We start from the raw sequence: 24,585 nt of genomic DNA on the forward strand, positions 1-24,585 counted from the left end.
TGAGCCGGAGCAGCTCCTTGTTTCCCTTTTCCCACTGGAGCATCATACGGCTTTCCACGGTTTTGATGTTGCTTGCCCCTGCGGTCACTGACAATCTTGTAATGAGCATTATTGTCTTCTTCAAATATCCTGCAGCTATCAACCAATTCAGTAAAAATGCGTATCTTTTGATACCCAACAACCTTCTTAATTTCAGAGCGCAGTCCATTTTCAAACTTGATGCACTTTGAAAATTCAGCACCAGCACCAGTGTAATGAGGATAAAATTTGGACAGCTCCACAAATTTCGCAGCATAATCAGTGACAGACATGTTTCCTTGCTTCAGCTCAAGGAACTCAATTTCCTTCTTACCACGGACATCTTCCGGGTAATACTTTCTCATGAATTCCCTACGGAATACGTCCCAAGTAATGACTTCACCTGCCACGGTCAACCTCTCGTGAGTCTCTAGCCACCAGTCATCAGCTACGACTGCTAGCATGTGAGTACCATACCGAACCTTCTGAGCTGGAGTGCAATCCATAACACGGAAGATTCTCTCAATCTCTTTCAACCATCCCAAGGCTGCATCTGGATCATGCTTCCCTTTAAACACCGGCGGATTCTCTCTTTGAAAAGTCGCCAAGCTACGTGATCTAGCATCTCCACCAGCATTTGGCAAGTTCTGCACAGCTTGTGCCATCGCTTGCATTGCGGCAGCCATTGCAGCGTCATTCCTTCCAGCCATTTCAACTTAACAATACAACACAACATAAAAGTTAGATTAGTAACAATTACACAATTGTTAGACAGTAACGACACGACAATCGGCCGGACAGACCGACCTGCTCTGATACCACTAATGTAACACCCTTCTAAAATACCCCAAATATTTAATAAAAATAACACATATCAATCAGAGTAAATATGCAATCAAGGGTGTCACACAACATTTCACACCATAATAACTGTCATGCTCTTTCATTAACTCAAAACATAAAACATTTGCACAATACGCAGCGGATAGAGATCAAATCGATCATTCAAAACATGCAACATACTACATGTAAACGGGTTCAACAATCATCAACAACAATATTAAAAATGTTCCCTCCCGATGTTACATCTATCAGAGCATGACCCACTTAGGAGACTACACTAGACTCCAAGCATTAGCTTCCACTCAACTCATTTGTTCGTTACCTGAAAAATAGTTGTAAGGGTGAGTTCCTCAATCGATATAATAAGCATTATAAGTCATCATGTAATGCTAAGTAAATTCACACATTTCATCACCCTAATCGTAACATACATCCAGTAACGGCACATCAACTCAACATCATACTTAATATCAACACAATTCCACTCCTCAATTAAATTAAATATCCATACAACAAGCCAACAAAATGCAACTCTAATGAGACTCGACTTGTCATGCATGTGGTACCATTCGGAGTAAAACTCCCAACTTAAAATCATTGCCATTTTAGTGGGCATCAAGGCATAAGCCTTCAACTTTCAACTTAAAATTTGCCAATCCAGGCCAACGTGGTGTGAGCAAAGCTCCGACTTAATGCATATGAATGTACATGGCATACACGACTTTAAACTGTCGACAACATAATAATAATAGCAATACAACAATGTTTTCAACAACATCAACTTATAATCAACTTTGGCTCACCAAGCCTACAACTCAGTATTTTCAACAACTTTCCGTACACGGAACAACTCAGCAACATACTTGTATCAACACTTCATAACATAAATCCAACAAAATTACTCATCACAATTAACTATAATAGGCCAATCACCAATTAGGTTCACAACATTAAAATATCAATTTTTCAAATTTCCAACAGTGTTAACCGGTTAACGCCCTGGGTTAACCGGTTAACGCAGGACAAAACACACTTTCTGGCAAAACGTAACAGTGTTAACCGGTTAACGCCCTGGGTTAACCGGTTAACGCAGGCAAAACAGCACATTTCCACAAAATATAACAGTGTTAACCGGTTAACGCCCTGGGTTAACCGGTTAACGCAGACAAAACAGCAGTTCCTGCGCTAACACAAGGCAGAATGCAGAGTTCTCCGCATTTTCCGCCGTTGGAGGACTTCCGGACCTCCGATTCAATTTCCGTAAAAAGCTATACGTTCGGGGGAACACGACTCACACAATTACGGACTCAATTACAGCTTTAATACAACTTATTCATCACAATATTTCAGCATTCAACATCCCAATTAGGGTCACTTCAACGGTTTATCACTACCCATGACATGCTATCCCATAATACCCATTAAACGACGATAAACCCCCCTTACCTGAGATAATCCGGCAATCTCTAAGCTTCAAGCTTTTCCGTTCTTCAACCTTTGCTCTCTAGCTCTTCCTCTTTGCCCTTTCTCCACTTTCCACTTTTCAGCCGCTTCTCTGTTTCACGTGAAAACTCTTTACCAAAATAAAAACCCTTTTCTCTTATTCCAACTTATATATTTTCCACTAATTATTATTCCAAATAATAATAATAATAATCCAATAATTCAATTTATTTAACTAAATTAATAAATATATTATTAACTTAATTTAAATAATTCTCTTATTTTATTCCGGGTGTTACAGTTGCAATGCTTAAATCTGTTCGGATTTTACTTGCTATCGCTGCATATCATGATTATGAAATATGGCAGATGGATGTCAAAACTGCTTTTCTTAATGGGAATCTTCTTGAGGATGTGTACATGACACAGCCTGAAGGATTTGACATATCAGAAGAAGCCCAAAAGATATGTAAGTTACAAAGATCAATCTATGGATTGAAGCAATCTTCTAGAAGTTGGAATTTTCGTTTTGATGAAACGGTAAAACAATATGGATTCATCAAGAACGAAGATGAGCCTTGTGTCTACAAGAAGGTTAGTGGGAGCATGATCGTTTTCCTGGTATTATATGTAGATGACATATTACTCATTGGAAACGATGTCCCTACTCTGCAACAAGTAAAGTCTTGGTTGGGGAAATGCTTTTCTATGAAGGATCTAGGTGAAGCAGCCTATATATTAGGAATCAGAATCTATAGAGATAGATCACAAAAACTGTTTGGCCTAAGTCAGAGTACGTACATAGACAAAGTGCTGAGACGCTTTAATATGCATGATTCCAAGAAAGGATTTATACCTATGCAACATGGCCCGTGTCTATCAAAAACACAATCCCCTTCAACTAAGGAAGAAAGGGATCGCATGAATAAGATTCCATATGCATCTGTAATAGGATCTATCATGTATGCCATGTTATGTACTCGACCAGATGTCTCGTATGCTTTAAGTGCAACGAGTAGGTACCAATCTGATCCTGGTGATGCCCATTGGGTAGTTGTCAAGAATATCCTTAAGTATTTGAGAAGGACTAAGGACTCATTCTTGATATACGGAGGTCAGGAAGAGTTGGATGTAATTGGATACACCGATGCTAGCTTCCAGACAGATAAGGATGACTTAAGATCGCAATCTGGTTATGTGTTTTGCTTAAACGGTGGCGCTGTGAACTGCAAAAGTTCAAAGCAAGATACAATTGCTGATTCTACAACCGAGGCCGAGTATATTGCTGCCTCAAGTGCAGCAAAGGAAGTTGTTTGGATCAAAAAGTTCATTAGTCAACTTGGCATAGTTCCTAGCATTGTGGATCCCATTGGTCTCTATTGTAATAACAATGGTGCTATCGCACAAGCTAAGGAGCCTAGATCTCACCAACGATCCAAATAAATACTTAGGCGTTATCACCTCATTCGAGAGATAATAGATAGAGGAGATGTGAAAATATGCAGAGTACCTACACTTGACAATATTGCTGACCCACTAACAAAGCCTCTTGCGCAGCAGAAGCATGATGGCCATACTAGATCTATGGGCATTAGGGGTATGCCTGATTGGGTCTAGTGCTAGTGGGAGATTGTTGGTGTAAGCCCTAGAGGCCAATACTTTTGGTAATTGTATCGAATTGTTTATTAATAATAAAAGGCTTTTTCTTTATTATGTTTGTTTAATAAAGTCCCTGGAATAGATAGTCCGTTTAATGTATCAAGTGTGACTTAATCATGAGATCACATTAAACATAAGGACATTATTCTTAAAGTATCCGTAGTCGAGCTTTATTGTGAAGTGGGATAACATTAAAGCATGAAGACTATTATGTTTATAGATTGATGATCACATCTCATGGATCATGGATAAGGAGTTATCAAGTCTCAAACATAGGTATGAATATTAAGAGTAATATTTATACTGGATTGACCCGCTATGAGAATACTATATAGAATGTTATGCAACGTGTCATAAGTTATTCTCACGGTGATAATGGTGTATACCACCCTTCGACCTGAAACCACTATGGACCCTAGATGTAGAGTCGAGTGCCTTATTGTTGATCAAACATTGTCCGTAACTGGATGACCATAAAGACAGTTGATGGGTACTCCACGAAGCATACTAAGGGACATGAGTGACCTAGATGGAATTTGCCCATCCTGCGTAACAAGATAAATGTCTATGGGCCCAATATTGAACTGGACAAGGATGACACGGTCTATGCCTTGTGTTCAATATAGACATAAGGGCAAAAGGGTAATTATACACATAATTATTATCACAGAAGAATTTGTCAGATCACATGAAATTTTCGTGTCTTGGGTAGCAGTGATGTGTTGCTAGATACCGCTCACTGTTTATTATGTTAAATACGTGATTTAATATAATTGCCAATGCCGCGAAAACCTATAGGGTCACACACAAAGGACGGATTGATGAGAGATAGAGTAATTAAGGAATACTATAATGTATGGTGCCCTTAAGTGAATTATAGAACATCGTAAGGTACAGTGTACTTAAGTAGAATACGAAATATGGTAAGGTACCACACGCTTAAGTGATTTTGGCATATTATAAGATATGGGCCATATACACTTGAGTGGGCTTTTTAGCTTGCAGCCCACACAAGTGGTTATATAAATAGAACCCTTGTGTAGAAGCATTGTTACACTTGCAATTTCGTTCTCTCTCTCTCTCTCTCTCTCTCTCTCTCTCTCTCTCTCTCTCACTTAAAGCCTTCATTCGTAGCAGCTAGCACTGAGATTGAAGGAATCCATTCGTGTGGACTAAGTAGAGGCGTTGTCATCGTCCAACGTTCGTGATCGCCACAAGAGGTAACGATTCTATCACTGATCATGCCCATTCGTAAGGATCATTAAAGGAGAAATTTTAAATTCCGCTGCGTTTTGGATCGCCATTCTCCTTCAAGTAGGATCTCATATCTAAGAGTTCTTAGGTAGAAGTCACACGGGTAGAGATTAGGTGAAAAGACTATAACTTGAAGTTATTTACTGAGAGTCTTTGAACTGATTCTGCTTAGTTGATTTCCTTCCTGGCTTGGTAGCCCCCAAACGTAGGTGAGTTTGCACCAAACTGGGTTAACAATTTCTTGTGTCTCTTGCATTACTGTTCTTTATCTTTTATCCTATTTGTATTGTTCAGATATTAGTGTCGTGACATTACCTCTGACATCTCATATCTGAAACCAGAATTTCAATTGGTATCAGAGCAGGCATCCTGCTCTGGTTCTGGGTGAGATCTAGGGATGTTACTTTCTGGTACTATGGATAGAGACGGAGGATCTGTTCACAAACCACCTATTCTGGATGGATCCAACTATGACTACTAGAAACCTCGAATGGTAGCCTTCCTAAAATCTTTGGATAATAAGGCTTGGAAGGTTGTTTTAATAGGCTGGGAACATCCAGTTATTACTAAGGATGGAGAAGCTACAACTGATAAGAAGGTTGAGGAACAATGGACCAAGGAGGAGGATGATCTAGCCCTTGGGAACTCTAAAGCATTGAATGCTATATTCAATGGAGTAGATAATAATATCTTTAGAATGGTAAACAACTGTGAGGTGGCTAAAGATGCTTGGAACATTCTCAAAACCACTCATGAAGGCACCTCTAGAGTGAAGATGTCTAGACTGCAGCTGCTCACTACCAAGTTTGAAAATTTAAGGATGAAAGAAGATGAAAATATTCATGAATTTCATATGAATATACTTGAAATTACTAATGCCTCGGGAGCCCTGGGTGAGAAGATGTCAGATGAAAAACTAGTGAGGAAAATACTCAGGTCACTTCCTAAGAGATTTGCCATGAAAGTGACAGCCATAGAAGAGTCTCAAGACATTTCCAATATGAGAGTTGATGAGCTAATTGGATCCCTCCAAACATTTGAGATGGGAATGTGTGATGGATCTGAAAAGAAAGTCAAAAGCATAACCTTCATGTCAAACACTGAAGAGAAAGAGGAAGAAAGTGGTCAAGCTACTGATGAAGATCTGGCAAATGATGTAGCATTACTGGGAAGACAACTCAACAGACTTCTGAAAAAGATGGATGTAAGGTCTAAGTCTAATGTCAAGAACATCTCATCTGACATCAGTAAGTCCAATAATGCTGGAAGAAGAACAAGATCTGATGAAAAGACCAAAGAAGGAAAAGGAGTTCAGTGCCATGAATGTGATGGGTATGGACACATTAGAGCTGAATGTGGAACCTACCTCAAGAAACAGAAGAAGAGTCCTGCTGCTACTTGGTCTGATGAAAGTGAGACAGAAGAGTCTGCAAATCTTGTGTCTGCATTGACTGGAAGATGGGGTTCTAATGATGACTCAAGTTATGATGAAGTAACCTTTGATGGGTTAGCCACTACCTACAGAAAGTTGTGTCACAGAAGTGAAGAAGTGTGTCAACAAGTTGAAAGTCAGAAGAAAGTGATAACACAACTGGAGAATGAGAAGGTAGAACACTTGGAAACCATCTCTAAGTTAAAGACTGAAGCAGGGTTCTTGAATTCCAAACTGGATGAGATGACAAAGTATGTCAGAATGCTAAACAATGGATCTTCTCCAGACTGGACAAATGATAGGAGACAAGTCTGGCATTAGGTTCAACGAATCCAAACCTGAGTGCGGTCACACTGGTAGCAAACCAGAATGCAAACTTGAGTGCAGTCACACTGGTAGCAAACCAAAGATGTCACATCATATGTCACAACATCATAAAGGAAGACAACAGAAAGGGAAACATCAAAGATGGAGATGTCATTACTGTGGAAAATTTGGCCACATAAAACCATTCTGCTATAAGTTATATGGCTATCTTAGTCCTTCTCATCATCAACCTAGACCCAAACATCACATACCTGTCAACAGAAAATAATCGGTTCCTTGGACTGGTGTTACAAACCTGATAGCTCACACTTCCTTCAGAGTTTCAGCCAAAGAAGACTGGTATTTTGACAGTGGGTGCTCCAGACACATGATTGGAAACAAAAACCTGCTAACTGGCCTTCATCCTCATTCCACAAGCTATGTAACCTTTGGTGATGGAGCAAAGGGTGAAATCAAGGGGATTGGTAAGCTTAACTGCCCTAGAGTCCCTAACCTTGACAATGTCCCACTTTTTAAGGGACTGACTGCAAACCTAATAAGCATCAGTCAACTATGTGACCAAGGTCTAACTGTAAACTTCACAAAAACTGAATGTCTGATTAGTAATAAAGAAAATGAAGTGATCATGAAAGGATTCAGGTCTAAGGACAACTGCTACATGTGGAGTTCTCAAGAAATTGGTTATTCATCAATGTGTACTCTAGTCAAAGAAGAAGAAGTGAAGATATGTCATCAAAGATTGGGCCATCTGCACCTTAAAGGAATGAAGAGGATTATATCTGCTGAAGATGTTAGAGGAATTCCCAACTTGAAGATTGATGAAGGAGGAGTTTGTGGGGAATATCAGATTGGAAAACAAACAAAGATGTCACATCAGAAGCTCAGACATGACACCACTTCCAGAGTGGTGGAACTTCTCCATATGGATTTGATGGGTCCCATGCAGGTGGAAAGTCTTGGTGGGAAGAAGTATGCTTATGTAGTGGTGGATGACTTCTCCAGATACACCTGGGTCAATTTTATAAGAGAAAAATCTGATGTATTTGAAGTCTTCAAAGATCTTTGTCTAAGGCTTCAAAGATAAAAAGAAAGTCAGGTTGTCAAAAATCAAAAGTGATCATGGGAAGGAATTTGAAAACAGCAAATTTGCTGGATTCTGTGCATTAGAAGGAATTAGTCATGAGTTCTCATCTCCCATTACTCCTCAGCAAAATGGTGTGGTAGAAAGGAAAAATAGAACTGACCAAGAATCAGCCAGAGCTATGATTCATGCTAAGAAATTGCTCTACCACTTCTGGGCTGAAGCTATGAACACAACCTACTATGTTCACAACAGAGTAACCTTGAATAAAGGGACTCCTACTACTTTGTATGAAGTCTGGAAAGGAAGAAGACCTACAGTCAAATACTTCCATGTGTTTGGTAGCAAATGTTATATCTTGACTGATCGTGAACAAAGAAGGAAGATGGATCCCAAGAGTGATGAAGGAATATTTCTGGGCTACTTAACAAACAGCAAAGCATATAGAGTCTTTAATTCCAGAAAAAAAGTAATGATGGAATCTATCAATGTTGTGATTGATGATCAACAGACGAATGTCACAGACGATGTTGAGACATCTCTATATGATGCCCCAACTGATTTCCCAAACAAAAATAATGAGAGTGAACATCCTCAAGCTGAACCCGAAGTTGACAAAATCAACAAGGGACCCTCCACCAGAATTCAGAAGGATCATCCCAAAGATCTCATTATAGGAGACCCAAATAAAGGGGTCACAACTAGATCAAGCGAAGTGATCTCACATGGATGTTTTGTGTCCAAGATTGAGCCTAGGAATGTCAAGGAAGCCTTGACTGATGAGTTCTGGATCTATGCCATGCAGGAAGAGTTAGGTCAATTCAAGACAAATGAAGTATGGGAACTGGTTCCAAGACCTGAAGGAATAAACGTCATTGGAACAAAGTGGGTGTACAAGAATAAATATGATGAACAAGGGGTGGTTACTAAAAATAAAGCAAGATTAGTAGCACATGGATACACTCAAGTTGAAGGAGTTGACTTTGATGAAACATTTGCTCCTGTAGCTCGCCTTGAGTCCATTAGACTATTTCTTGGAGTGGCATGTATTCTGAAGTTTAAACTGTTCCAAATGGATGTAAAAAGTGCCTTCTTGAATGGCTACTTAAATGAGGAAGTATATGTTGAACAACCTAAAGGATTCACAGATCCAAATCTTCCAAAGCATGTGTACAAGTTAAGGAAAGCCCTATATGGCTTGAAACAAGCTCTTAGGGCTTGGTATGATAGACTCACAATGTTCCTCACTAACAATGGATACAGGAAGGGAGGTATTGACAAAAGCCTATTTGTTAAGAATGAAGGAGGAAAACTCATGGTGGCTCAAATATATGTAGATGATATTGTGTTTGGTGGGATGTCAGATCAGATGGTCGAACATTTTGTTAAACAAATGCAGTCTGAATTTGAGATGAGCCTTGTTGGAGAGCTGACCTATTTTCTTGGGCTACAAGTCAAGCAGATGGAAGATTCTATCTTTCTATCTCAAAGCAAATATGCTAAAAACATTGTTAAGAAGTTTGGCATGGAGAATGCAAGTCATAAAAGGACATCTGCTCCTACACATCTGAAAGTCTCCAAAGATGAAAATGGTGTTAGTGTAGATCAAAGTCTATACAGAAGCATGATAGGAAGTCTGCTATATCTCACAACAACCAGACCTGACATTGCTTTTTCTATAGGTGTTTGTGCTAGATATCAAGCTGAACCAAAAGTCAGTCACATAAACCAAGTGAAGAGGATACTGAAATATGTCAATGGCATCAGTGACTATGGGATGTTGTATACTCATGGTTCTGGATCTATGCTGACTGGATACTGTGATGGTGGCTGGATTGGAAGTGCTGATGATAGGAAAAGTACATCAGGAGGATGTTTCTTCTTGGGGAACAACTTAATATCATGGTTTAGTAAGAAACAAAATTGTGTGTCCCTTTCCACTACTGAAGCTAAATACATAGCAGCTGGAAGTAGTTGTTCTCAACTGGTTTGGATGGAACAGATGTTGACGGAATACAATGTCACACAAGATGTCATGACATTGTACTGTGACAACCTGAGTGCTATAAATATTTCTAAGAATCCTATTCAGCATAGCAGGACAAAACACATTGATATTCGTCATCACTTTATTAGAGAACTGGTGGAAGAGAAAATCATAGCCCTGGAGCATGTTACTACTGAAATGCAATTAGCTGACATATTTACAAAGGCTTTGGATGCTAATCAATTTGAATGTTTAAGAGGGAAATTAGGGATTTGTATCCATGAGAATTTATAGCAATTAATTTGGAGTGGAAAAGGTAATAAAAATATTGTCTGCCTACTTAAAAGAAAGTGCCCCATTTATGGTAAATCATTACCTCGTATTGGAACTACCATCTATAGCATTTTCATACGCAACCTCAGCTCAACCACTTCCATCTTCCTCAAACTTCATTGACCATCTCTGCTAGGGCAAAAAAAATTCTTTCACAATCTCAACAAGATGTCACAATATCCTTCATCTTCTGGTTCTAAAAACACTAAACCTGCACACAAAGCTAGAACACCCTCAATGGATTTTCTTAATGAGGACATTTTGGAAGTGATTCCCCTATCAATCATCCCAGGCGACGCTCCTGGTCCATCCTCCACTGCTGGACATACTCAAGGTAACAGTTCTGATAACCCTACTTCTAAATATGACATGCATCATACTGATCGTGTCATTAGAAATCTTGTCACGAGGATCCTAAATGAAGGACACTCTATAAATGGAGTTTCTACTCCTCTGTCTAGAAGGGACCCTTCTCTTGAGGTTGAACCACACAATGAGAAAGATGCTGATTTATCTAGGTCTGAGAAAGATATTGTTGTAGAAGGACTGTGTTCTTTAGGGCAAACCTTGCCTAGTAAGAAATCCGTAGATGCTTCTCAGTCCAAGAAGCATGACTCTGGTAAGAAGGTGATTGACTTGGAGGAAGAAAGCTCAGATGATAAAGATGATAGCTTGCTTCATCACTTGAAGCCAAGTGTTGCAAAGAGAATGAAGACCAGAAAAAAAGAGCTCTGTGGCTGAGATGATGACAGCCAAAACTAGTAAGAAGGCTACTGTTGTAGGCCCTTCAAAGTCTTGGAGTAAAGTGGAGGTAAAGAAGAGAAAGGTAAGAGAAAGTTCTGATTCAAAGGATGATTTTGAACATGATGTCCCAGACATCTCTCCTATCAAAAGGTCTACTGTTAGAAAATCTCCTGCTAAGGTTGCTACTGTACATTTGGATAACATTTCCTTCCATCTGGAAGATAGTGCAGCCAAGTGGAAACTTATAATCCAAAGGAGAGTGGCTGTGGAAAGAGAACTGGGAAAGGATGTTGTGGAAGTTAAGGAGGTCATGGACCTGATTAAGTCTGTTGGTTTAGTGAAAATAGTTAGTGGGTTATCTCAATGTTTTGAAGGTCTTGTTAAAGAGTTTGTGGGGAACATCCCTGAGGACATTGCTGACAAGAACAACAAAGAGTTTTGTAAGGTGTTTGTTAGAGGAAAGTGTGTGAAGTTTTCTCCTACTGTGATCAATAAGTTCCTAAGAAGAGGAACAGAAGGTGCTGTTGAACTAGAGGCCGCAGACAATGAGGTCTGTAGGAAAATAACTGCTGGACAGGTCAACGAGTGGCCAAGCAAAAAGCATCTCTCTGCTGGAAAATTAACTGTGAAATATGTTATCTTGCATAAGATAGGGTCAGCAAACTAGGTACCAACAAATCACATCTCAACAATCTCAAATGCTCTTGGAAGGCTCATATTTGCTATTGGAACCAAGCTTAACTTTGATTATGGAAGATTCATGTTTGAACAAATTGTCAAACATGCTTCTACAAATGCAGTGAAGCTGCCCATTGCTTTTCCCTCAATAATTTGTGGGATAATCCTAAGCCAGCAACCTGGAATACTGAGCACAAGTGATATCCCTAGTAGAAGAAAACCTCCATTGTCAGTTCATTACAAATTATTTGAAGGCAGTCATGTTAATGACATTGTCATGACACCTGCTGTAAAGAAGCCAACCTCTCAAGGTGGCCTGATTGCTGAACTGAAAGAGACCTGTAAGGAATTGGAGACTAGGATAAGGGTGGCTAAAGCTAGGAAAGAAGCTCTGGAGGTTCTGATTAATAGCTTGGAGCAAGGAGATATGGATAATGTTGGTCAAGCCAAAGACACAAATGCCCACACCTCAAGTGAGAGGTCTGAATCTCAAGATAAATCAAGTGGCAGTTCTGGATCTGAAGCTGATGAAGATGCTAACTCCTATGACTGAGTGGTGGTGAAGATGGTTCCCCTGTTATAATAATGTGCTATTCTGGATGCTTTGATGTTTTTTTCAGCAGTCTTGTTTTGATGCCTTGATGTAATTTTTGGGTTCTCCTTGTGATTTGTCTGGATTTCTTTTTATCTCAGCTTATAGAGTTGTGTATAATTATGGTTCTGTAACACCTGACAATATGTTTTAACATTCTATATGTTTTAACATTCTATGTGACATTCTCTATTGGACTAATAGACATTTATTTTGTCTCATTGGTCTCTTTGGTCTATTTTGACTAAAAAGGGGGAGAAGTAGCTATAGGAGAGTTGCAGTGAATATGTGCTATGAAGTAGCTAGGCTATAAATAGTTGACAGCTGATGTTGAACATGATGATGTTTTGTGGAGAACAGGTGATGTTGAAGGAGATGTCAGATGGGGTGATGGATGTTACAGGTGTTGTTGAAGGAGAGGTCTGTGTTGAACAAACTTAGGGGGAGAAGAAGCACATATGTGCTTAATGTGTGTTTACTAGTTGCTATTGTAGCTAGTAAATATGTGGTTTATTACTTCTACTGCTGCTTAACGGCTGATATTTTCTTTTACTCTTGTGAACAAATGAAATGATATATGTTTTAGCCAAAATTTGCCAAAGGGGGAGTTTGTTGGTTCTATGTGTTGGCAGCAATTTTGGTAAAACCTAGAATGTTCACAAGTTGTCACAAGTGTTGTCTTGACATAAGATAACATGTACCTGCAGGTTGTTTAAAATGTAATTATGCAGGATTTTTACTGAGATGTCAGACCCGATGTCATGACATCTGTATACAGAACATTCAGTCTGAATGTTATGTATTATGTGATTGCATGTTTAATGCTAATCTATGTATGATTGATGAGATGATTGAATACGCTATCAATCAGTAATTACAACTAGATTACTTATTTTCCAAGGATATATAATCAGCTGTCATGAGAAGATATGAATGGAAAATAGTTTAGGGTTTTATGATGTCCAAGCCCAGCCAACTACTTCTATATAAAGGACATGGAAAACCTGGTTTTATACACAATAAATAACTAACGAAATGTTGAGAGAGAATAAGGGTTTGAGTCTTGTGTGGTCGTGTGAATTGTAAGCCATTCAATTCATCCATAGATGATTGAATTTGACTGATTTTTGAATTGTAATTTGTCCACTCTAAGCTCTGAAGAATGAGTGTGTGTTTACTTGATTGAAGCTTTTAAGCAAGATCAAGTATGTGTCTTTGAAGAGTGTCTTCTTTTCATTGTAATTCTTGTTTTATATCACTGTTGTGATTGAGGGGGAGTGAGTAGGATCTCATATCTAAGAGTTCTTAGGTAGAAGTCACACGGGTAGAGATTAGGTGAAAAGACTATAACTTGAAGTTGTTTACTGAAAGTCTTTGAACTGATTCTGTTTAGTGGATTTCCATCCTGGCTTGGTAGCCCCCAAACGTAGGTGAGTTTGCACCGAACTGGGTTAACAATTGCTTTTGTCTCTTGCATTACTGTTCTTTATCTTTTATCCTGTTTGTATTGCTCAGATATTAGTGTCGTGACATTACCTTCGACATCTCATATCTGATACCAGAATTTCAGTGTAGAACAAAACACTATAACTAGGATTCTGTTTAAATAATTCCCATGAGCTATTAACTAAAGCTTCTTGCTTCTCAGTGAAACCCATATTTCTCCTCCCCTTCTTCTTTGTATTTTTTTCTTTTATTATTTGTGTTGGTGGTCTAATACATTCAATACTTATTTATATAGAAAACTTTTAGGCGTAAAAAAATATAGTATATTTATAGTGATTGTTTAAAAATTATATATTGGCACGTGGAGATGTCCATTAACATAATCAAAGAGACAAGAATCTTTTGCAAAACTTAATATTCATTTTTTTCACTAAATATAATTAATAATAAAAGTAATTTAATCATTAATGTAAATATTATTTTGTTTATTCAAATTAACTATTAACTAATCTAATAAAAACGATAATTTATAATCTCGACTTAAAAATATCATCGAGTTTTAGATATTCCGTAAATACGAGGTCAAGGCTAAAATGGTCATTTATACCATGAAGGGAATTTTATTTATTTTCAAATATAATATGGCATTTCAAGTCAAGTTAAGATTAATGGAGGTTTATGGAAAATATATAAGTAACTTAGTCATTATTTTATAAGGCTCGACCAATTAGAAAATTTGTCATGAAGAAGAGCATTAATGGAGTTTCATTATTTCATGTGACGACAAAAATGGTCCAGTGATTTAGAATTATATATTCGTGTATTCTACAAATGAAATCCAACAGTTGGCATCAAGAGTTGGTCTATTGATTGTGTCTAATCGAAATCCAAAATTTTGTAAATATGTCAGAAGATGTCGATCCTAATGGAGCATATGATAGAGAGCCTATTTTCAAAGGCGAAATTCACACTTATTAGAAATCTATCATGTATGTACACTTGTAATCGGTTGAGAAAACTATGTGGTGTGCCATCACTGAGGGATCATTTATTTCATACGGTGCTGACGACATTGTTAAACTTCCAAAAGATTGGGAGGATGCTAAAATAAAAGAACGCTTCATATGATTTGAAAGCGGTGAACATACTTATTTCTGCATTAAGCGCTAAACTGTTCTATTTGATTTCACATCATACAAGTGTTAAAGGTATGTGGGATGCTCTCTCTCTCTCTCTCTCTCTCTCTCTCTCTCTCTTTGAGGCATTTCAAGATGTCGGGGATTCTAAAATTAATGTTTTTATAGACGAGTTTGAATTATTTTGTATGAAACCCGGAGAGTCTGTGGATTCCATGCAAACTAGATTCCTTCATTTAATCAACAATTTGTGAGACTTGGGTAAAACCTTTTTCAACAAATATTGTACTAACAAAATATTGAGATCCATGTGTAGAGACTGGCAACGAAAAACCACTGTTATAAAAGAAGCAAATGATCTTAGTTCTTTAGACATTACAAAACTGTTTGGAAAGTTAGATGAGCATGAGAATGAGCTGAAACGACTCACCGATAATAAAGTAAAACATAACATACTAGATGAATGTATAAAAGTTAAAGGAATGAAGTAAGCATTCAAGATCTTGGAGGCTTGGTGGTTAACAACATCCTAGTTCAATATCGATTGAAGTTGTGGTCTTAGAGGATTTTTGTAACAAAACTCTTATAATAAGTCTCGTGTACAATGTAACAACCCGTATAATATATATCTAGAATAGTATCATACAAGTGTTAAATTTTGGTACTTTCACAACATAAGTGCCTAATGGCGTCAATATATATACATGTCCAAACTAAAAACATCAATGGAACATGTTATACAATAATGCCTAAACAATAAAAATCTAAAAACTGTGTGCAATATCTTCATTGCACACAACTCCACAGCGGAAGATCATGATAAACAGAATTCCTTGAAACATCCCTAACAGCTTCTCATAGATTCAACCTGTAAGGGTTACCTGAAAATAACAACAATAATGGGATGAGATAATAATATCAGTGAGTTCTCCTATCCTATGGGTCCACTCGGCTCTACAGGGTTTCTAATCAATATTCAACTCATATCCAACCCAAGTCAACAAGGGAACGAAGACTTGAACGATGGGGAAACTATCTCGTAATTGTATGGCAACATGCATCTGAGTTCTCATAACTCAACCACGATCATTATTCAGATCATGAAACATCAATTCCCGAACGGACTTACGTCTAAGTCAGGCCCGGTTCATGCATGCTCGTATGATTCGACTTTCGCGGTGGATATCAGGTTCCCCTATGGGATTCGAACCCACTATTAAGAACCATCACTCGTATGGGACTACCCACTTTGAGTCACTTTCACCGGACGGGCCTTATCCCACTTTGGTGTCCACCTTTCCCCCATGTTCGCCATGGTTGGGGCTCAAACCCAATTGAGGCTCAAATCATTGGTCCCACATCCCAATGCTTACTCGTCTAAGCATACCAAAGGAGATGTGTACCATCACAGAAAACACACATTCTGAATACATGATCGGTTTCGCATATCATTGGTTCCATGAACCATAACAAAATTCATCAATCACAGGTGACTTCATTCAGCATAATACACAAATAATAACATGGCATGTTCCATACAATGCGTCTCATTCTCAATCATGGCAACAATTCGTCCACGACCTCACATAAGCGCCGTACGAATGAATACCATATTCTCATACATATATCACACATGTTCCATAACCTAGATTATATTTCTAAGTTATTAATCATGTTATACTCCTAGGTTTCCTCACTCACCTTTGTAAGGTTTTTAATCATGTTATTTCATAATCAAACATAACAACAATATTTAACTTTCATCATAATATAATTCATAAAATTTATAAATCACATAGTATTTTATAACATGGAACAATATTAATAGCTCTTTATGTTATCTTTCTAACGCATCCGTCCGTGTCCGAAAGGATACTTAGGAGATCCTTAGTGCTCTCCCTAGGGTGGTAGGATCCCCAACAGGGTAAGATTTTGTCCATATTCCTGGCATGACTGTATCTCCTCCTTCCGGAACCTTTTGTGGTTTATCCTACCAAGTGGATTGCTTGTTGAGAGTCACCTCTCTTCCCTTCAGCAGAGTAGCAATCTTTCTTCCTCAGCAGATTGGATCTTTTTGGGCAAGAGCGGTATTTGGTGGTTGATCCCGATAAATCCTTTATCTCCTCGGATAGATTCCCCAATAGAGTTGTTGGTATGGTGGACCTTGTCTGTGATAACTCTCGTCCCCAGCTGGAATGATTGATGATTCATTCCCTGTAGAGTTCTTTGCTTCCCGGTATCTCAGATCCCCAGCAGATTGGATACTCTCCGGTGGACTTGGCTTTCTCTCTTGAGATGTAGTACCGGGTGATTGATTCCTGGACCTGGTTGTGTTAGATATGTCTGTTTGTCAACATACATCATACATAAACCACGCATATTCATGCATAATTATAACATTCAGATATTCATGTTGCATTCTTTGCCATATATCGTTGTTTGCTGTCTCCTACTATTTGGTGATATACTTCTCCGAGCAGATGTGTGTGTCTGATCTCTCTATATAGAGCCAGCTCCATAAGCAGAAAGCGTCTATCCTTTCTTCCATATTCCCCACGGGTTATATCCTCGTGGATGTTGATTGTTTTTGTTCCTTCCCAACACATATATTGGGATGGTTTTCCCCATTGAGTTATATCCTCACCGGGACAAGTCTTGATTTGGTGTGCCTATCTAGTTTGATCCTAGATCGGTCTCTTGAGACTCTTTTCCTGTTTCCCCGTGGTAAATGAATAATTTCTCAATAGTTAGTAATTATTATCCCCGGCGGAGTCTGTGTTTCTCTACCCTCATACCGGCAATTGTAAACCCTATTTCTTCCCTTTTTGCAGAGTTACTATTTTTGCTCATCTTTAATTGGTGACAGTTATCTTCATCCAATATTCGGTGATGATATCCCCTCATCTGCTTGGATAATTTCCCTGATTACGCAATTTATCCCCAATGGGTCATCTCTCGTCTACCTTTTTGTTGTTGGTAACGATTGTTTCTCCCCTGAATTGGTCATCATTATATACCTAGTTTCGGTATCCCGATGCCTTTTCTTTTCGGTCGATTTATCCTTTATTAACCCAGTAACCGGTTGTGGATAATCGTCCATGCGAGTATATTATCTATGTTCTGACGGTAATAGATAGTATATCTTATGCACTCTCGGGTCTGAAGCCTTTTGTTCTTCCCTAGTTGAGTAAGATTCGTATCCCTTTTGTGGAGTCGAATATCCATCCTGTAATCGAGTTTGCTTTTAGCCCTCTTTTGGATGATGAGTGTTTTGGGAATATTCCCCAATTCACGCCTTGGTTGGTCACCTATTATATGCCCAGTAACCGGTATCCCTGGTGTTCCTTCCTCTCTGCTCCCTATTATGACTTTTTGTCCCCTGTGGAGTAAGAATCCCTGAGTTAAAGTATACCTTTTAGGTTTTCCTCATACGTTTTGAAGTTTTGATATCTCTCACCCTTATACCGGTCTTGGATATTCATCTCTTCCTGAGCATGTTGTATCTCTCACCCTCATACCTGGCGTTCAGATCACATGTCTCCTTAAGCTTATTACCCAGTAACCGGTAATACCTCGTCCCGCTGTTTCCCCAGGAGTGTCCTTGTGGACATCCCCAGCAAAGTCCCTTAGTGGATTGTTTTCATCCGGATTTTATCCGAAGTATCCGCTGTGGACAGTTTTTTGCTGTATTGGCATATTCCCCAATACATGCATCTTCGAGTCAGCTCGAGTCTTTCCATTGGATCTTTTCCCTTTGGAATTCTGTTCCCCACGCTTTGAGTCGTGACCTGCTCGCGCATTTTTATCCCTTTTCTATCCCCAGGAGAGTTCCCAGGGTCTTGGTCCCATGGAGTGAATTGCTCATATGGATTATCAGTGGCTTCTGATTTCTTTGCTTTTGTGGACACATATCTCCACAGAGTGCTACCATTTTTCATACCTACATTTGCATCATGAGGTCTCTTAGGGACCAAAATTCGTCTCTTTGTTATTATTTAAGCCCATTCTACCCCGTCGAGACGAAGATTTTAACCTTCACTTCTCCGACTAGAATGACCTTAAATAGGGGCATCTGTAAGACCCCAATTTTGACCCTAAGATCCCCCATGGCATCATAACATTGCATTTGCATTACCTCAAGGATCTTTAGCATCTTGGTTCCCTTTGCCTTTGGGTGGGACTCCTTGTGATTGGTTTGAGATCACCAAGCATGCTTGAATTATACATCATTGTTTCTATTACTTTTGTTTACTAACCAAAAGCATAAAAATGTGTCACTAACATCTTTTGTTTGAAGCTTGAGTATCATCCAAGACACTTTGTGGGTTCTATTTAGATGATCAGTCAACACAAGGGAATGGCTTGAGATACTTCCAACAGGTTCAAATGGGATCTATTCGTCAGTCAAAACGTTAATCTTGAAGGAGCAAAAGCTTGTTCATGAACTGTCATGCTCGCTAGGCGAAGCCCACGTGTTAAAAAAAACGAAAAACAAAAAAAAAAGGAAAAAAAAAAGAAAAAGAAAAAAATAAAAATAAAAATAAATAAAAAAATAAAATATAACAGAAAATTTTGGACTTGGGTCTCTCTCATTTGAGCCCACAGGTCCACAAAAACCAGGTTATAAATTCAGAGTTTCAGTGACACAAAATTCAATTCTATTCCTATTACCCTGGCAGGAAAAAGAAAGTGAGAGAAGAGCTAACATAGTTTAGAGCAACCTCCAGAGACTGAAGGGAACTCATCGGCAAAGAACCAATTCCCTCTCATATAAACCCTCAGATTGCTTTGCAAACTCAACCAGGCAATTCAATTTCATCGGTCTCTCCAATCAGGTTTGCCCTTATTCCCATTACTTTATGCTTTTAATTTGAATGCTCTGAATGTATGAGGTATTATGGGTGAATTTGATACCCTTTTGATGCATGTGTTTGACAAGAGGTTTAGGCCTCCTACCCTTGGTTGCTTTTTGTGAATTTTAATGGCATGATTCACGTGGTTACATTTTGATTTGGGGGCAACCCTTGATTACCCTATTTTTTTTCTCTAACCTGTTTGTTGAGTTTTGTTTTGTGAGGGCTCATATGACTCTTGCAGAGATGGCTTGCCTGGTGTTCCACTTTATTTGTGGGATACCACCTGGAGGTTTATTCCGATTACCTGTACTGACTCACTTTCTTTGATGGTGTTTAGCTTGGGAATCTCTGGTTTTCTTACCTCTTAAATTGCTGTTGCGTCGGATCTTTATCCGCGTGGTACTTTATTTTTCCCGCATTTTACCGCTTTCTTAGGTTTCGTATAGCCTCTCGTGGCATGTCATTTAAGGTTGCACGGTTCCTTCATCTAGGACTGCCTTTTTGCATGCGCATCCCTAAACACCCCAAACTCATTGATTTTTCTTCTCCTAAGAACACGTTTACTCCTTCTACTACAGGCGAGTAAGTCTCCAAAGGTCGAGCATCCGGTAGATTGCGTAGTAACGTCGTTCGTCCAAAACCCAATCCATAACCCCGTAGTTGGTTGAACTACGTTTTGCTCTGATTCTCATTCCATATGAGATACGTAGGCATAAGATGTGATGTCTTAGCGAGCACACTTCCCCTTTAACCCATAGGTAGCCGAGCTACGAAGACTCTGATTCTCAGATTCAGATGAGATACGTATGCAGTGGATCCGACGTCCGTGCGAGTCATTTTCTTTTGACCCTTCTTTTAGTAAGTAGTACATTAGATAAACATACACGCTTTTCTCATCCCTTCAATCATGTTTGCACAAATAAATTTTCAAAAAAAAAAAACAACCTTTGCAACAAATGTGAAAAGGGCTCCCTAGGAGTACCTAGGATGCTTTGGGTGCCCAACACCTTCCCATTGCATAACCAACCCCCTTACCCAAATCTCTGACATTTTTACTAGTTTTTGATTCGATAAAACTTTTAGGTTTTTGTTCGCTTTCTAACCATTCCTTTGGATAAATAGAAGTGCGGTGGCGACTCGACTTGTATGATTTACCTTGGATTTAGTCAATATCTCTAATGGTAACGAATACCCCGCTACACATACTCATTCTTCTAACTTGCCCTTACTGGCAAATTTCCTTCTTCATGAACTCTTGAAACTTCTTGATTTCCATCATAATCTTATTCCGATATTGGATTGACATGTAAACTTGCTCCCACTTAATTTCTCTGATATACCGCTCAACATCAGTTGGTCACTTTCCTCCCAGAAACCACGACTTCCCTTCCTTGCACTAAATTACACAAAACATAATTACGACATATTATCTTGACTTGGTTAATCGATACTCAGTAATCCTTCATAAGAAATTTATTGATACCTTGATCGCACACAATATTGACTACTCTTTCCGTATTATCCCTTCAACAAGTGTGACAAACTTGTAATCCATCTATCGGTAATCTTATAAACTTCACTTGACATAATGCTACATGCTGCAAGCCTCTACTCCAATTGTTTCCCTTCTCTCGTACTACTCCAATGAGATAGAACCATTAGCACGAGATTGTCTTACTCTCATCCTTACCTCCATTCTTACGAGCAATTATCTCCATGATCCCCATAGACTTGATTGAGCTTTTTCTTTCGCCACCTTCCATTGTGATACTCTAATTCCAATAGTGGAACACCTAGGATTCCTAGGCACTACTGTTTAGATAACAATCTACATAAAAGATCATGCCTATCCTCTAGAGTGCCCACCACCCAAAGCAGTACTAGGACCTCACTAACATCCATTAGTAGAATAAAATTCTCGTTGACACACAAAGGTTTAAAATATGACCAACATCCTCCATAAGATATATATATATATATATATATATATATATATATATATATATATATATATATATATATATATATATATATATATATATATATATATATATATATATATATATATATATATATATATATATATATATACAAGAGCCATGCGACTACAACCATAAAAACGTAGAACATCCAAATTCATCATGTGTTTGATGCAGCTAAACCAAATTAGTTTGACAATATCTGGTTCTGGTTACTATATTCCATATCAGATCCTCTTGTAGGGCTTTGATTCACTCAAGATTTCGACACGTGATTTCGACCAAAACAACATAACACCATCAAGGAACTTTAAATCATCAATGAGACACCACTTCTAAGGAACTTAAGCAATCTAGAGCGTAACTATGAGTGTCCATACACCTCATAGAGTCACACACAATATTTCACACAATTCTAGAGATAACATTTCACTTCGTATCCAAAATCATTCATCTCAATCGTCCCGTCCCATCTTCCATAATCTTGGCTCATGCTCTTACTAATACACAGTCCGAGTTACGTGTCTAACTTGATGAATAACTGATTCTCGCTCCTCCTGGGAAGTATAATTCATGAATCCTTCCAATAGGGTAGAGTATCATCGTACACATCCATTACCACTCTCAGTAAGTCTACATCTAAGGCTATGAATCCGAATGGATTAATCGATTTCATACCATGACCAACCACTTCACACCTTACCAATATACCATACACCCAACTAATCTCTTCCAGATCACCACTTAGTAGGTCTCTTCCAGCTCTATTCCTTATAGTTATTCATAATCATAATAGTGGTACTTCTCAGACTTACTTAAACTGAACATGGTTCACCAGGTTGGTTTTTCCATACGTCTGACTTCTATGATATCTCTACAGATGACCAACTATGCACTACACCTTCAGAAATCCCAATTTCAAAACTACCAATCTGACTTGTGGTGACTTGTAACTCCATCCTCAATTTGTACATCCACAACGATACACTTATGACATTTAAGACATCCTTAGCTCCAACACGGTGTGAATGTTTATACTCCGTGACCAACCAACCAAACACTTCTCAAGAAGATAAATAACAACCAGACTTCCAATAAGCCACTACTACTCTTACAATTCAAATAAAATGCACTTAAGATGAACCTAATCATTGCCACGCACTTATGACTGGAATTTTCTTCTAAACCAATACCTACTACACCCTTCATCATACCGGGGTTACCTGTCTTTATGACTTCCCACGAATAATCCTTATTGTCTCCCAATAAGCTCTTGCAACATAACATATTCCATATCCTACACTTAGTCCACATGCTCCAGCTTGTCTTGTCTTTCGTTGTCTATCATCAACTCAACTTCTTAGAATACAAGACTCACTACTCAACAAAATGTATGTTACTTCGCATCCATCTCAGACAAGAAATTCATTACACTTACTTGTGACCATAATGCTACTATCACATACTTCTCTTAATACCAAGGTATAACTTCCTCCACTCCACTACATACTCTAAAAATCCTCGATGCGAATAATCATCAACTACATGCCCATAACTTCGTCTTAATGAATCTCAATGGTCCCATTGTGCCTCTATCTAAAATGTACCCCACTACAACAGTTGTATTGCAACATCCACACTGCTTCCACACTCTGTGTTCACTTATCTTCCTATGGTAATTCTCTCAGTTCCAATTACAAAACCATTCTACTAGAATTCCTTAAATCCAACTTATTTGCTCTTCTCCTCAACCAAATCTCATACAACCAAAACTCACTAAAGCTTCCATTACTATATAATGTGCGTTCTCTCTCTTTCCAACACAAACTCTTATAATTGATCCTTAGGTAACTCATCATTCCATTACAGTTTCTCACTAACACCAAACCTCTGACTAGCTATCTTGAATCCGATCTCCCTCCTAAGACTGAACCTACTTGGTTTATCTTCTAACCTCCATTAGGTCCATACATGTTTCACTTGGAATAGGCAGTCGTGTCCTCGAGTCTCTCCTTAGACTTCGCCACTACCTTGGGCTCCCAACAAAATTGAACGTCCTTATCCCTCAAGTCCTTAACCACTTGCAAGGTACCATTCCAAATATATATTCCATGAAGTACTCTCGTTCTTCCAAAATGTTTTAGTGGCCTTAGAAACTGAAACACTAATACACTACCTTACTTCCAGACCTTATGACATATGCGTAACATAACCATCCTTTCTCCTTCACCATTTGGAATTACTCACAATACTTATTTCATATCAGTGAGTATATCTTACTCCCCTAGCAATTCACACCTTACTCAAAGCTCTGACAATTCATCCAATAGAGATCCACAACTTCTCAACTCTGTTAACACTGCAGAATCGCTTGAAAATACACTACTCTTCAATTCCATAATACCCAAATCACAACTCCTTCGAAACTTCAACTGGGCCATCTAGTTCTCCTTACTTTCTAACTCTTGGCTTGAGCCTACTCTCAAAGCACAAGTTCAACCCACACTTCGGAGTCTTCGTGGTCGCTCAACCATGATCCTACCTACCATGCACATAGCATTAGGTTGATCACGCCCAATACTACATACAGTGATATTAAGAATCATGTTGGCTAAACACACATATGAGGCAGGAATAGATTTACTTATGATGTTTCAAGGCTAGGTCGAGAATCGACCTGCTCTGATACCAACTGTAACAACCCGTATAATATATATCTAGAATAATATCATACAAGTGTTAAATTTTGGTACTGTCACAACATAAGTGCCTAATGG

At 38.5% G+C, this 24,585-nt stretch overlaps 1 protein-coding gene across 1 annotated transcript in view; it reads right to left on the minus strand.

The window, feature by feature from the left end:
• LOC127121146 (leghemoglobin Lb120-34) overlaps positions 1–14,049 on the minus strand; it is a 31,572-nt gene extending 17,523 nt beyond the window's left edge. The window contains exons 1-2 of the mRNA XM_051051734.1: positions 13,951–14,049; positions 9,492–9,498 (exon numbers count right to left, since the gene is read on the minus strand). Coding sequence (XP_050907691.1) covers positions 9,492–9,498; positions 13,951–14,049 — 106 coding nt within the window. The remainder of the gene's footprint in view (positions 1–9,491; positions 9,499–13,950) is intronic.
• Positions 14,050–24,585: the final 10,536 nt, after the last annotated feature.

Source organism: Lathyrus oleraceus, chromosome 2 (assembly GCF_024323335.1).
Source record: "Lathyrus oleraceus cultivar Zhongwan6 chromosome 2, CAAS_Psat_ZW6_1.0, whole genome shotgun sequence".
Lineage (NCBI taxonomy): Eukaryota > Viridiplantae > Streptophyta > Magnoliopsida > Fabales > Fabaceae > Lathyrus > Lathyrus oleraceus.